General features: G+C 35.8%; 2 protein-coding genes across 3 annotated transcripts; both read right to left on the reverse strand.

Moving 5' to 3' along the window:
• Positions 1-8,626: 8,626 nt before the first annotated feature.
• Positions 8,627-8,998, reverse strand: LOC18043080 (auxin-responsive protein SAUR64). The gene has a single exon (XM_006435254.2). The coding sequence runs from the start codon at positions 8,996-8,998 to the stop codon at positions 8,627-8,629; it is 372 nt and encodes a 123-aa protein (XP_006435317.2).
• Positions 8,999-12,936: 3,938 nt separating this feature from the next.
• On the reverse strand, positions 12,937-16,552 carry LOC18043081 (4-coumarate--CoA ligase-like 5). Of its 2 annotated transcripts, XM_006435255.2 has the most exons (5): positions 15,199-16,551; positions 14,029-14,174; positions 13,762-13,829; positions 13,431-13,533; positions 12,937-13,341 (listed from the first exon to the last, which is right to left on the reverse strand). In XM_006435255.2, the coding sequence occupies exons 1-5, from the start codon at positions 16,412-16,414 to the stop codon at positions 13,228-13,230; spliced, it is 1,647 nt and encodes a 548-aa protein (XP_006435318.1). In that variant the 5' UTR covers positions 16,415-16,551; the 3' UTR covers positions 12,937-13,227. The 2 variants fall into 2 exon arrangements, with proteins under 2 accessions (XP_006435318.1, XP_024039997.1); XM_024184229.1 differs by lacking the exon at positions 13,431-13,533 and having other exon boundaries at positions 15,199-16,552.
• Positions 16,553-16,859: the final 307 nt, after the last annotated feature.

Below are 16,859 nucleotides of genomic sequence, written 5' to 3' on the forward strand. Positions count from 1 at the left end.
CCACTAGAGAACCTGGATTTTGGATGATCCTCTAGCCTTGTTTGGCCACGAGGGCCTGGTTGAAACATGAGAGATCTTTGAACCCCAAACCTCCTCTGATTTTTGCTTGGCACAGATTCTCCCACCTAAACCAGTGGATGTTTTTTTTTCTCCTTCGATGAGCCCCACCAGAACTTGGCTATTTCCTTTTGCATATCGGCACACAATCTTTGAGGAAGCTTGAAAACACTCATAACATAAGTGGGAACCGCTTGCGCCACTACTTTAATAAGGATCTCTTTACCTCCACATGAGAAAAAATTTTGCTGCCAGTCCGAAATCTTGCTGAGCACCCTGAGCTTTATCTCGTTGAAGAAACCCTTTGTCATTTTCCCTATCATTGATGGAAGTCCAAGATATTTTTCGTGCTTAGAGACGACATTAAGCTGAAAAATATGTTTTATTGCTGCTACATGCTCCGGCTTTGTGTTGCTACTGAAAAACATTGATGATTTTTCCATGTTAAAAATTTGACCCGAAGCCCTCTCATAGCATTCAAACACCTTCTTTAGATTTCTACATTCGTCAGCCGTTGCTCTAGCAAACATTAGACTGTCATCCGCGAACATGAGATGGGAAATAGACAAGTCTTTGCCGAAATTTAACCCATAGATAAGCTTTTAATGCTCGGTCTGTCTAATCAGATTGGAAAAAGCTTCAGCACACATAATAAACAGGTATGGAGACAATGGGTAGCCTTGTCTAAAGCCTCTTTGCGGATAAAATAATCCTTTTGCTACCCCATTTACAATAACAGAAGAAGAAACTATAGTAATGCAATTCATGATTAGATCAACCCATCTCCGCAAAAACCTCATTCTCAGCATAATTTGTTCCAGAAAAGGCCATTTCACTCTATCATAAGCTTTGCTGACATTTAGTTTAAGAGCCACCAGCCCATGTTTTTTCCCCTTACTATGTCTTATCTTATGCAAGCATTCATAGCCTATAATAGTGTTATCCAAGATTAATTTATTCGGGATAAATGCACTTTGGGTTGGAACTATGATGTAGTAAAGGATGTGTTTGAGTCTATTTGCAATTGTTTTGGCAACTATTTGGTAAATAAAATTGCAAAGGCTTATGGGTCGGAAATCGGTTACTCTCGAAGGTTTTGACACCTTAAGGATTAATGCAATATGTGTATGATTTAAAAGGGCAATGTCACCTCCATTGTTTAGGATATGAAGACATGTATTTATAACTCCATATCTGACTAAATGCCAATGCTTCTGGTAAAAAGCCGCAGGCAGCCCATCTGGTCCCGGCGCCTTTGTAGGACTCATTTGAGATATGGTTGTGTAAATTTCCTCTACTGAGAATGAGCTGTCCAACTGTTGATTCATTTCATCCGTGATTGTTGGGGCTAACTCGCCAAGGGCAGCTAAGATGTGGTCAGAATTAAAATTGGATGTGGTGAATAGCTCGGCAAAATAATCACAAAATTGTTTGTCCACTTTTTCCTCATCTTCCACCCAACTGTTCTGCTTGTTCATAATTCCCCAAATTCTGTTTTTTTACTTCCTTGACGAAGCTTTTGCATGAAAGTATTTGGTGTTTCTATCTCCTTCCTTCAGCCATTCAACTCTTGACCTTTGTCTCTAATAAATCTCCCCATCCATCCACAAATTCTCAATTCGCTTATCTAAACTCACTATCTCATTGTCTTCTTCATAATGCACTTGATTAAGCTTCATCTCCACCAGCCTTTTCTTCAGCTGCTCCACTTTTTTCTTTCTATCACCAAAATGTTGCCTATTCTATAACAATAGCCGAGCCATTGAGTCTTTTGTTGCTTTGTTAAAGCATTGAACCAGATCATTTTTATCCCAACAAGCCTTCGTTTCCCACTCTTCTTGAACAATATGCTTACAATCTTCATAAGGGCTCCACATGTCCTCATAATGTAGCCTACATATCATTCTTCGCTGAAAATTCACTCCCCTGATTCTGGTTTGCACTTTCAGCATAATTGGGGTGTGGTCCGAGCACCATGTATCTAGGTTATAAGCAACCAGTTCAGACAAACCAGTTTCCCACTCCTTCAACCCAAAAAATCTATCTAATTTTTTTTTAACAAAATTTGGACCAAATCATCTATTTGACCACGTAAAAAGGTACCCTCTACACTCAATGTCAGCCAACTTGCACTCCCTCATTGCATCTCTAAACTCAGCCACCATACTTAAGTTTCTATCATTCCCACCCATTTTTTCATTGGGGTTTAAGATTTCATTAAAATCTCCAAAACAAATCCACGGGTAAGTGAATAGACCTGCAAGCCTTTTAAGGAGTGTCCACGTATGTCTTTTTTGCCCCGCCTCTGGATGCCCGTAGATACCCATGCACCTCTATTGTTTTCCATCTACCCCTCTGACAATAGCATCAATGTGATGGTTACTATAGGAGGCAATCTCCAAGTCCAAGTCTTCATTCCAAAGCATTGCCAAACCACCCCCATGCCGCTTCTACCTATAGCAAAACAATTATCTAACCCCAGCCTCTTCCCCATATTCATCATGTGGCCATACTCCAATTTCGTTTCACACAGAAAAAGAATTCGAGGCTGATGTTTTTGGAGAATGTCTTTTAATTCATGGAATGTTCAGGTATTCCCCAAACCTCGAACATTCCAACTTAAGATACTCATTGCTTTCGGCGGGGCTGACAACCAGCCTCCGCCAATAATTCCTCCATAATTGGTTCAGGCACCTCCATAAGTTCCATAGTTGTTACTTCCTAGCTGAGTTTGAGAGTTTTTGAGAGAGGCTTAGTTGGGCTAACAACCAAGACTTTTTTCACAGGGCTTGCTGTTTTGACTTTTTTCTTTTTCGGACTAGGCCACATCACCTCGCTGCATAATCGTTTTGATACCAAAGTCCCAGCTTTACTAGGTTTTTTGTTTGTATCACAGGCTTGACTTTTCCATCTTTTCCATTTGGGCCTCGATTTTTTTGCCTTTAGCCCATCGTCTACAACTTCTTCCTCTGAGCTCATTTGGGTTGAGTGCGTTTCATTTGCTCGTTTTTCTTCTTTGCCCGCCAAGATTTCATTCCCCTTTCCATTTCCTCCAATTTTTCCTTTTTCTAGCAAATATCTCTCTTGTATGTCCTGCATTCCTGTTACATCAGAAATTTTAGCTGCACCGTGCAGCTTTTTGTCATTGGATTGCATCAGCTTTTTTTTGCTTCCTTCAAAATTGTCAGCAGTCACAGCACCCTTATCCATGTGTCCCTCCCTTATTAGCCCTCCTTCCATATCCATGCTTTCTTTATTCAATGTGGATCCGAATTGATGACCCACGTTTAAGTTGGGTGAACCCGAGTTTGGGATTTCTGCACTATCCGATTCTGGAACTTCTTCTCTAGATTTTTCGTGCTTCCTACTCCATTTCTCCCTTGCTTTGTTTAGCTTGGTTCTGTCTGCTAATGATACTGCTTTTAACCATGGTCTGAACGGTAAATTTTCTTTCTGCTGGCCTTTATACTCCATACATTCTCTGAACTGGTGTCCAATGCATCCACAACAAAAGCAGAAGTCAGGTAATCATTCATACACCACAGGCAAATGGATGTCCTCTTCATCTTCTTGCTTTAGGACTATAAGTTTCTTCAAAGGTTTTGTAATATTCACTGAAACTCGGATACGTACAAATTCCCCAAAGCATTCACCCTATGCATCCATGCCTATATCCTCCACCTTTCCAACCCTCGACCCCAGCTCTCGGATTATGCTAGTATCCATGCACATCAATGGCACATTATGGATTTGAATCCAGAAAGAGACATGAGAAAAAGATTATTTTTTGATACTACCAATACCCTTTGGTTCTTGGAGAACCATCAAGGCTCTATCAAAGTGCCACGGTCCTCCATTTAAGACTCTTTTTATCAGCTTCTGAGAGAAACTTAAAAACGAATATGTTGCTACCTAAGCTTTCTACCTTGAAATCATGAACAGTACGCCAAGCTTGGTCCAAAGCTGTTTTGAGTCCTTCACGATTTACCCCTCTCGCTAGAAGAATTTTTCCAACAAGACAACCAGCAACTACTTTGGAACCCTTTTCTTTCATCTGGCCCGCAAAAATAAATTTGTCTGTTTCCTCTCCTTCAAGTGTTATGGCTTGACACTTCCGTATTAACTCTTCCGTTTCCATCTCCAAGCCACTAGCCCACGATATTTATTGTAGTATTTTGGATTTTGCTTTGAAAAACCCTCACCAACCCCTCCTGACCTTCCGAGGAGGATTTTCAAAAAGCAAAAAATAATTAAAAGCTTCACCCACCCCTTTGGAATAAGACAAAGGAAGAGGAAGACAAAAGAATCACCAAACACTCCTTATGAGTGATACTCAAGGCCATGAAGGCCTGATGTAGCTACCATTCTACCTTTCCTCATTTCTGAGAAAAGAAAGGAGAGTCTTACATCCGAATCTTTTAACTTATTCTTTACTTTATATAAGGGATTCCATAATGAAAACATATTAAAGTTAAATATTTGCTATGAATATACGGACCTAAAATGATTCTCCTCTGATATAAGTTCTTACGATTAAATTAAAATTAAAATACGAGCGAGTGTTTTATATTGTTTATATACTTCGAATTATACATAACTTGAAGTTCAGGCTCCAGAGTTCACTGGAAGTTAAGTGTTAGATCATCAGTCGGGACTTAGGAAAAAAATTATAAAAATCAGAAAATTTGATCAGTCTAGTTGGGCTCAAAACTACAAACATACTCTTTCGATACTGCCAGCAAAAAAAAAAATTGATAGTCATTAATAAAACCCCTTCGTGCGCTGTGGGAAAAGGCGCCTTGTCAACTTTCCTCGTTACTTATTTCCTAACTTTATTTCAATCTTGTCCAAATTGCTTTTGTTTGAAAATTTCTCTGTGATTTGTCTGCGGATCATGATGTTTATTTAATTTATCACCATGCCCATGAAGTTCCAATAATATATATATATATATATATATATATATATATATATGATTCAACGGATATGAAAAAGAAACTTGATGGCCATGGGGAGCAAAACCACTTCATGGATAAGGACGTGGCCATTTCAGTCGTAGCTTGCTATTGCACATGCAAAACAATACTTTAACCTGCCATGAAATTAAGCTTTCTTTCACCTCTTTCAGTGGTGGCTCTGAGATCACCACAACTTTAATTTGTTTATATGCATGTGAAAGTTGCTTTGGATATTTTTCTCTTTTTTAATTTTTCTACTTTTGGTAGAGACGACTTCTTTTTATCTTTTTCTTTTGGTCAAGACATGCACCCGTTTTTCATATGTTTGGGATCAATCATTCAGAGTATGGCAAAGACTTTAAAGATGAAAGTCGACTGAAAAATTATAATCAGATAGATGATGTAAATTATTTTTATTTTCAAACGGTAAATGAACAAAACTTACTTCTTCTTTGGTGAAATTAACCATTATTTCCTTCATTAGCTTTTACAACTCAATAGAACACTGTGACATTAATAATACCCAACGTTTCTTCTTTTTGTTTTTTTCCCAAAAAAATTAGTGCTATACATATACCATATACATGAATGCATATTAAATTTTTTTTTTTTTTTGTCTTAACCACGAGGTATCGTGGGGAGGGCTCCAACTGTGGGAGGCACCTTTAAGCCCGTACCACAACCCAGACTAAAAGTCTCCGCTCGAACCTGGAGGCACATGTTCTCCCAATAAAGACGACTTCCTTGCGACTCGAATTGGGGAGCAAACTCAGTCAAGCCACTTAAGGGAGACTCCATTACCAATAGAGTCAACATTTTGTTGGTTGCATATTAAATAATTTAACGTAGCAAATAAAAAATGTCATATGGTCACTGATTAGGTGAATGGCATGCTTAATCATTTGCACAAATTCAAGTCCATGTGAATCTTTTGCTTCAATATGTTTTGTAAGCTAACTACAACATTTTCATTTTTTGCAGTGGCCAGAATACACACATATTAAAAAAAATGACCTTAGTATAAATTAAATTAAGCTGAAAAAGGAAATTAATATGCCGATTCCTAAGATTAACAAAAATATTGAATTTTTTATTATTTTTATTTTGATAAAAAAATTTGAAATAAGGGATTTCTTATTTTAATAAAATAGAAAATAAATTTAAAAAAAACACACACACAAATACATTAAAATATAAAATAAATTAAAATTCAGTGTTGAATTGAGATTTTACTCAATAATATATTTCCATCTGTCACAAAGATACATTAGAATTATTGTTTGTTTCCTTTTTTTTTAATTTTTTGACCTTGACCAATAACACATCGTTTTGGAATAAATCTTTTGCTCCAAAAGGGCAAAAACTCCTGCGTTTGCTTTCCGAAGACTCCGCGTGTTTGCTTTCCGCCTCGACTCTTCCTCCTTCATCTTAGGCACTTACTTCCATGGGCGGATCTAGCATGTGAGCCCCACTGGCCAAAAAATAATTGTAAAAATAAAAAAGAAAAATATTTTTATTTTCTAATTATACCTCATTAAATTTATTAAAATAGTCACTATAAATTATAAACCCCATAAAATTTAAACTTTAACTTTTAAGAATTATAAAAACTTATATTTTAATTAAAAATAATGATAGCCCTCCACCCAAAATATTTTCTATTTTCAAAAATAAGATTAATTCTTACATTTTCTATAATAATAGTAAAGAGAACGTTTTCAGTAATGAAACTCATTAATAATCATCTTTGGAATTGGATGAAATAAATGATAGTTTGGTTGTTTATATAAGAAATAATAAATTTAATAATATTGATGACAAGTCTATTGCATAATATTTTTAAAATATGAAATTTCGTAGAGAATAATTATAAATGTATTAATAAATATTTTATATATTCAAAATTTTAATTTTTTATATTTTACTATTATCTAATTTAGCCCCCGGTAAATTATTCTTCTAGATCCGCCACTGCTTACTTCCACCAACATCACATCAATTGAAGAAATTTCAACAGCAGCAAAATTCAGTTTGATTTTTTTCAGATTTTGTTATTAATTTATATTCTGTCTATTGCTCTTTGTTGTCATTGTTTAATGCTAGAATTATCCCTCTTTTTAAAAACTCTTTTCCATATGAAATTGCTTTTTTTTTTTTTGGTTTTATCATTTCTTCTATGAGGAATTTCGCCAAACAGGTGGCCGACATGAAATACATCTAGATTTGTTTTAGTGTAATTGAAAATTAACACCTCAAAAATTGATCATGAAATCGACACAAAATTTACAGAAGCTGAAATGGATCATCACATTGAAGATTTGGACAAAAATAAAGAACGTGAATAGGTAAAGATGAAGTTTTGGAACATACCGTCAACAACCAAATGATTCCACCCCAAAGAAGAAAATGACATACAAAAAACATTAAAGGAGTAGAACTTAGTTGCACACTTGACCAAGTTGTTTTTAAGAATTTTTTTATTTAACCTTTGCTATCCATGTTCATATATATATATATATATATATATATATATATATATATATATATATATATATATATATATATATAATAAGAAAATTCTCATTTTAATAAAATAAAAACACCACTAATAAATAAAAATAACAGATTTCAATATACTAACAGGTAAAAAATATATTTTTTAATGTATTAAAACCTGTGCTTTTTTGGTATTTTAGTGGACGTCTTCATTTTAACCAAATGACAGTACTCTCACTAGAGCTGGCAAAACGAGTTATCGGATCGTGTTCGTGTCGTGTCGTGTCAAATTTAGATTAACCCAAACCCAACCCATTTAATAATCGTGTCAAAATATTGTGACACAAACCCGACACAGAAAAATAATCGGGTTACCTAATAACCTGCTTAATAGCTATATATTAAACAAAAGTTACATCAAATATTTACACATTGTCATAAATACGTATATACATTCATACATACATAATATATCAATATTATAAAATATACATATCTAACAAAATATTACACATTTACACTACTGAAGTTTTAATTATATATATATGTAAATAATATTGTATATGAATATTATAAAATATACACGTCTACTAATATTTTACACACTTACACTATTGAAGTTCTAAATGTATTTAAAATTTTATAAATAAAACATTGTGTTTATGTTTATCCTTTCAAAGAATAAAATTAAAAGAGAAAATCATCTCTAATATTTGAGTTTTAACGACAAGAACCTGCAAATTATTTTAAAATATAAAATATAATCGGGTCATTGATCGGGTAAATAGGTCAAGAATTTTAACCCTAACCCGACACAGAAAAAAATCGTGTCGACCCGGATCTGACTCATTTAATAATCGTGTAAAATTTAACAACTCATACCCATTTATTTGTGTCGGGTAATCGGGTCGTGTCAAATTTTGCTAGTTCTAACTCTCGCAAAAAAATGACTCTATATATATAGTGATAAACGAGAAGAAATAATCATAATAAATACTAGCACGAAGCGAAACACAATCATGTCCCTAATAATGCTATTTGTTACAAGAATCAAATTACAAGAATCAAATTACAAATATATATATTAACAGTTTTAAATAGAAGAGTGAACAGTATCAGCTGAAGTTGTGGATGGTTATTGGGGAAGGACTTATCAGCCGATAAGAAGCAGCAGCAGAGCATTTACTAGAGACCATAAATACAAGCAATGCCTTGAGAAAATTTTTAGACGCAGGATTCTGAACAATATAGATCACATACTCCAAAAACGCTGCGTTGCATGGCAAAATTATTGGCCCATCAGTGGGTAACCCAAACTCTTCCTCAGACATCTCAAATAATTCTCTGAAAATGTTTGTATGCAAATATGCCAGAGGAATCACAAAGCGTCTCAAATCGGTTGAGTACACAACAAAATGGCCCTTGTTAGCTTGCTTACAATTGCTGATTCCGGGCAATGCAATCGATCTTCGACCAACGCCGGCCATTTTTCGCCACTTCATAGCAATGACAGTGAGTTTTTTCAAGCCAATCATGGAGGTTTTGTAATGAAAATAATCAAATTAAAAGAGAATATAGAAGCATTGAAGACTCTTGTGATGGCTTTGGAAATTTATACATGTGTTCGAGTAAAAGAGTTGACACAAGTTTCATCCGAAACCATGTGCTGCTTGGACAGCGGAGATGGTTTTAGATGTGGGCTTGTTTTGGAATTTTTTGAGGATCTAAGATCGAAAACGTTAGTGGGACATAACAAGCCACAAGGATAATGATATGCGGCCTCTTCTAACAATAATAATTGTGACGATAAACGAAAAATATTTTATTTTTTTAATCATTAGGGTGAATACTTTCTGTTGATGTTTCCAGGGCTTGGGGTTAGCGTTAGAAATACCGTTCATCTTTATGAATTTTGCTCAAACTGTTACGTTTCAACATTGTTGTTATTATTATTTTTCAAAAAAAAAAAATAGTTATTATGGAGCCACTATGACTTGGCACAACGGTGGGTGCGTGCTGGGCACAAGTTGGAATCTTCATTGGGATTCAAACAATGTGGGTGAAGATAAATTTTTTCTCAAAATATTAGTGGTAGTAGAGTAGATTGTAACTAATTAAAAAAATATTATCATTTTAATATTTATATATATATTAAAACTAAATAAAGATAACTAATTTTAGATCATATTTAAAAATGAGTGGTACTAAGTAGAGAGAAAATTGAGAAAAATTAGTTCTCTCTCTACGCACCCACTCTCTCTATCATTTTCTTCATTATTTCTCTCAACATTCTCTTTACATAGCATTTTAAAAATAGGAGAATGTCTGCACATACCTCTAAAATAATATATGCGCAAAAAGATCATGCTTTTGGCAGAGCTGCGCCAGTAATGAAATGAAAATATATCTAAACACACACTAACGAAAACAGGCTTCGTGAGTAGCGATTAATTTTTCGGATTTTTCGCAGTGGGTGATGAATTCGCAGCGAGTCCAGACAGATTTGCATAAAAATGATATATTGGTTAGTCGTGTGAGAAAGAAACCAACAAAAAGTTGGGTTGCACATGCATGGATAGTTGCAAGTTGCAACTCCTATTTCCAGTTAGAAGTTGAAAACTGTTAACTCTAGGCTCTAGCTACTCCTGATTGGCGCAGTTATCATCTACCTAGTGTTTTAATATTTTGTTGCCCCCTGTCACATAATTGTGAAAAACGGAATAAGTGCACGAGTGAATTATATACTTTCTAGAACAAATAAACTGTATACATATACAAGATTTTTTCTGATGATGTTATGAACTTTTTATCTGGTAAATTAATAGTCCGTACACTCCTATAATTGGTAACTAATAGACAAAGAAAGAAGTAAAACTTGATCATACGCACCAAAAGATTTAGCTAATTAAGTCTCATGCGATATACTTTCGTTTGAATATGAGCAAGTTCCCATGCATTGTAATGGTGAAGACACCGGAACATGATTCTCTCCTGATCTTACCATTACTAAGCTTTTAATGATCTTTTGCCATGTGTCTTTTAGTGGTAGTGTAAGGGTAAAATTTAACTTCTTTTACTTTTTTATTTATTAACAACCAATCAGTGATTGAGTTATTTGCTTAGGTCATGATCAGATTATGAGAGAATCCTGATCTGAAGACACCATGTACGTAAGAGAGAGATAAGAAAAAAAGAAACGGGGAGGTTTACATGTGCATGCAGAAAGACAGACCATATAGAGCTAATTATGGATATATATCATTTTTGGTATCATCTGGTACATAAAGATACAGAAGGGGAAAAGACCAACTGCGCAAGATCCATGGGATAAAATTGAACTCATTGTTTGCCAATGGGGTAGTGCTTTATATAGCACCAACTTAACATATAAGTTCACTAATGAATGTGAAAAAATAAGACTTCACAATGACATTATAAAATAATGGCACGTCATTTGTTACATTATGTAGGTATAATTTTCTATCACAAATTTATAAATATAATGTTATTAATGATAACATTATATATATCAACTTGGAAAAGAACTATATTATATTATATTATATATATCAACTTCTACTTGTTGAAGTACACTATTTGCCTTTCAAATTTTAAGTATTGTTTGTGCGATCAATGGCTAAGTTTCTTGCTCATTGCCTAAGATTTAATATTACTAATAAGTAATAAAGACATTATCATGCAATAATAAGATAAAAGCAGAAGTATCAAGCTACATATTCAAGTTCTCCATATCTTTGGATTCTGATTAATTTGGATTCTGTCTCTCAACATTAATTTAGGGTTGTACATAGAAAGCAAAATCTCGAGCGAGTGAAATTTTGTCGGGGTATAAAATATGGGACACAAGCCATGTGGATCACCACCTTCACTACGTGGTTACGGAAATGGGCATGTTCGGTTAAGACAATAATAAGCAATCCTTTAGAGTTGGTTGGTGATCCACACACTGAATAAAGAATTAGACATCCAAGAAGAAGCTAATTAATCAACATTTTACGATATATATGTTTCTCTTTAACAAAACGACATGGCACCCATGAAAAAAAATAGGCAGATGGAGGTCGGAAAAAGTCTCTTACCTGTAACACTAGCTATTGTATATATAATATGTACACACGGGCGAGTTTTTCATAAATAGCGTGAACAAATTGGAATCCGTATTTGGAGCCATAACACGAAATAATAAAGCTGAGAAGGTCGATCTCCAGGTGAAAGTTTCACATTAAAATTGGCTACTATATAAATTTACGTATAAATCATCTCGCTCGGACTCAAATTAATCCGCCCACATATATTAGTAGAAAATATTTGTTAAGTAAATATATGCACCAAATATTTTATGTTTTCATCCGTTGTGCTTTAAGAATTAAGTAAAACTGTAAAAGCATAACTTCTCTATAGCGTAAAGTTGTACATAAAGGATCCACCGAAGAAGAAGAAGACTTCTCTAGCAAATTATACATAAGCGTAAAACACATCATGTAAGAAGCAAGTTGCAAATTTTTATTTAATTAACCTCACATGTATGTCTCGAACCCCACTTGCACGAATCATGATTTAGAAATTAGAACTAAGATCTTCTCCAGCAATGTTGCTATTCTGTTCAGCTAGTTATTTACTTTTTGATCATTGATTTGAATAATTTCAGGAAGTGAGAAAGTTAATTCAACCACGTCTATGGATCGACCAATACATCATCTATTTGCTAAGCAAAAATCCTTCCGTAGATGTGGAGGAATCTCTAGTCTCCGTGACTACTTGCAAGGGAGCTTCATTGTCTACTTTCTTTCCTCTCTCTTATGCTAAAGTCAAGGTGACCGTCAAAATGTAGTTTCATAAGGATAATGAGTCTGCGTCTCACCGAGGCTTGTGCATAACATCACAACTAGTACAGGATTTGTTTTTTCTCCTATTTTTTGCTACAAGGAGTTTTAGGATCCGTAAATAAGGACTGGGCAACTTTGAATTTTGATGATTCCAATTCGATTTTGGATTGTTCGGATTAGGAAAAAAAATATCATCAAATTCAAAATTAGATGATATTTAAGATGAATTCAAGCTTGGATCAATTCGAATGAATTCAGATTTGGATGATATTTCAGATTTCATTTAAGTTAGTAGTTCAATTCAATCGGATTCTTTCGGATCAATCTGGATTCGATCCGATTCAAAACAAATCGGATCAGATGGCACAAACTATATCCAATCCGATATCAGGCAATATTCAAATCTGATCCGAACTGGATCGGATCGGATCTATATGAATCCGATGCCGAGCCCCACCAGAAATTAGATGCGCTTATGTATAATTTTTTGCGCAATTACAAATATGACGAATTCCTCTAATCTAGATAACTTTCTTATCATATTTTATAGTTTGAAAGTGCAATTCAAAACATGTCAGCACAATTATATAGATTTCCAATTCTCAAACCCGAGCATGCCGGAGTTCCAAATTGTCTAAAACATGATCCCTCCTACAAATGCACAAATGTGGCCCCTGTTTATTCATATAGATCATTACAAGAAAAACAAAACATCTAAATTTCAGTGACAAGGCAAAATATATATAAACCAGCATAACGGATTTTAGTACAGCATAATTTTGCTACAGGCATAAACAAGATGTTGAATGAGAAATAGAACCACTACTTCTCTGTTTGAGGCCCTCTCTTTGGGCAAAAGCCCCAGGCATTCAAAGTTTGGATGTCGCAAGCTTGATGAGATCCTTCCTGAGAATCTTGCCTGATGGATTCTTGGGTATTGAAGCTACAAATGCCACTCTCCGAACCCTCTTGTATGGGGCAACCTGAAAATTTAAACAAAACTGCTAAATTAACTGTTCCATAACTAATTCAAAAGCCTTTAAATATTTCCGACCAATACGATCTAACACACCTGTCTTGCTACAAAATCCATGACTTCATTCTCTGATAATCGACTTCCAGCTTCCCGTACCACATATGCCATGGGATATTGCCCAGCCTCCTTGTCAGGAAATCTGAGAAACCATATACCAAACTAAATCTCCATTTTATTTTATTTCTTTTAACAAAAAAGATCATAAATCTGTTTGCAGGAGTAAGTTTCCGGAGAGACTTTTTTTTCCCAATCCAACACCCCCCCCTCCCCCCAACATTTCAGTAACACAAATCATTAAAGAGGCGCTTATTTTTATAAAAAGGTGAGTTACCATGCCCTCTATATACGAACAGGAAAAAAGACTTACGGTACGACAGCAGCATCAGAAACTTTTGGATGAGTTAGTAGCAAAGCCTCTAGTTCTGCTGGAGGGACCTGTCACATTGAGATCCAAAACTATGAGAGGATGTGCATTAAGCTAATACTTCTTTCTTTCAGAGCATGAACCAAAATGCTTAGCTACATTGCATGCAAATCAACATCACAGTGTCATACTTGCAGCTCATAATTAAAAAAAAAAAAAATTGACAAATAAGGTTATGTTAAAAAATTGAATACACAATGTTTCATTCACCTGATAACCTTTGTACTTGATCAGCTCCTTTAATCGATCAACAATAAAAATGAAGCCATCATCATCAATGTAGCAGAGATCTCCAGTTCTTAACCATCCTTCAGAATCAAGAGTTGATGTTGTAGCTTCTGGATTACTGAAATAACCTGCAACAATATTCCAAGCAAGTATTTATAAAACGAAATTTGTCCAACAATCACAAGCCACTCAAACATGTGAAGTCTATTTGCTGATTTTTTTTTTTTAAAAAAAAGGTGGAAGGGTGGGCAAAGCCCAAATAATTTTTTTAACCTTGGCCTCTCCTGGAATTCGAGCTTCGGTGGCCACACCCCCCCCCCCCCCCAACAAAAAAAGAAAAAACTTGAAAACCATTGGGTCAGCCCCTGGGGGCTGATATTTACAATTAAAGAGGTTCATTTCACAAATTAGTTCAAAAGCTGCAGGCATTCGTTGACAAGTTAATACAATATCTTTTCTCTTCTTGGATGAAACATCCGATATATCCAATAACAGTAAAACAGTATAATTGCTATAACTCGTCCAATTATACAAATCACCTAGCATTAGCCATCATAAACAAAACGGATTGAGTAGTGCATTGAGTTCTTAAAACCAACAAAACGAAAGCAGCTCAATGCCTCAATCAACTTATAGTAGAAATCTCTTCATTGGTTAGCATTAGTAATCCTTGATTATTTTGTTTAGTGGTTATTTTTTTGCTACACTAGTTGGACCAGGGAGAAGACAAAAATATCCACTTGTGAAGTTGCACAATTGCAAAAGCCGAAACTCAGCTTGCAAATACAGCATTTGACCAATAATGGGAACTCTTGATTACTCATTTAACTACAAGACAGCAACGTCGTTAATTATTTATTACTTCATTTTTCCTTTTTTTTTTTTCATTTTTAATACACGACATCGTTAATTCAAATAATGGAGCTTGTCTTACAGCGAGACGCACCAGCACTATCATTATTTTATGGTCAAAGATAGTGTAATGTATGATTAAATTATTCTAGCACAAATTTAGAGAGACGAATATCACCTACAAGATACGAACTTATGTGTCGTGTGAATAGTTGAAACTTGAAATATAAATAATAAAACAAAATCACGCGGATCACGTGATTTTGCCATTTTGAAAAATGGGATTCCAGCTCACACTACCTTTCATGATGGATGGACCCTTAAGCCAAAGCTCACCAGTCTGATTCACCAACAACGCCTTGCCACTGTCTGGGTCCACAATCTTCGCCTCCATGCTCGGCGACAGCATTCCCGCCGTACCATACTTTCGACTCTCCTCCAACGAATCCGTTGACGCTCCAATGCCCGTTGACTCGGTCAAACCATAACCCTGAAGAATCCTCACCTTTGGATATTTCTGAACGAATCCTTCTATCACTTCCCTACTCAGCGGGGCCCCACCGGATAAAACCGATTGCAGCGAACTCAAATCGTACTTTGACCGTATCTGATCTGCGCCGCTAATCAAAGCCACGAGTATTGGCGGCACCAGAGGCAAGTACGTGGCCCGGTATTTTGAAATCGATGATAACATTTCGTGCATGTCGAATTTTGAGAGAACCACGATCGTTGATCCTGATGCCAAGAGGCCCGTGGCGAACGCTGCTAAGCCGTAGATGTGAAACATAGGAACAGTGCAGATGAAAGTTTGCTCGCCGTCCTCTAACTTAAATCTCCCCAAAACGGTCTGCACCATTGCTATCAGATTACGGTGTGACGATACGACACCTTTACTAGCGCCTGTTGTGCCAGACGAGTAGAGGAGTGTTGCGACGTCGTCTTGGTTGATTCGATCTCTAACAAGGGTCCCGCTTGGCTCCTTTCGCATCATCTGCGGTAAAGTAGTTACAGTTTTGATGCCTTCAGTTGAAGTGGTCTTCTCATCGTCAAGGAGTACGATTGGAAGCGTTGAACCGGCGAGTTTTGGGACGAGTTGGCTAATGGTGAAGGCGAGGACAGGTTTCGAATCAGCGATTTGCTTGGCGATTTCTTGTTTGGTGTTGAGAGGATTAGTCGTGGTGATAATGGCACCGAGTGACATGACAGCGAGACAGACGACTGGAAAGAAAATTGAATTAGGGGAAAGGAGGAGGATGACATGACCTTTTCTGATTCCCATATCGGAGAGGCACGTGGAGACCGAATCAACCGCTCGCCAGAGCTCGGAGAAGGTGAGGTGGCGGCCCGTGGCCGCGTCGATGAAGGCGGTTCTGCCATGATGGGCCCGCGAGGAGATGAATGTCGTCACGTCTAGAGACTCGTTTGGTGGGAGTGAAACTGGCTTGCGTTTGCTGTAGAAGATGGAATTTGATTTGCAGAATCCACTTCTTGAATCGATTCTAGTGTTTGATGCCATCGTAGCCGATCGAACGCCTCTCCTGTTTCGTCTCCCTGATCAAAGGTTTTCGTTTGTATAACGTGGACTTTGATTTGAGCTAAGGCTGCGTTTGGTGTAATTTAAAATGGAAAGTTTTAATAAAATATTTGAGCTGTTTAATTTTTTATAAAATTATTCTAGTGCATACTTTTTTTAATATAAAATGAAATAATTATAAAATAAATTAAGAGTATTTTATTAGATAAATTTTATAAATAAATATTCATACCATAAGTTATATCAAACATACAGTAGGAGTGACCTAACTTTGACCAAAAAATACTAAATAGAACCGTGCATAACTCGTGTTCATTTCTTATGAATAGAACCGTGCATAAATCGTGTTGATATATTATGGCCGTTGGATCAATGGTTGGAGACGTTTTATGAGAAAATCGTAGCCGTCAGATATAGTGCACGTGTG

This window comes from Citrus clementina, unplaced genomic scaffold (genome assembly GCF_000493195.1).
Source record: "Citrus clementina cultivar Clemenules unplaced genomic scaffold, Citrus_clementina_v1.0 scaffold_5, whole genome shotgun sequence".
In the NCBI taxonomy this organism is placed as follows: Eukaryota; Viridiplantae; Streptophyta; class Magnoliopsida; order Sapindales; family Rutaceae; genus Citrus; species Citrus x clementina.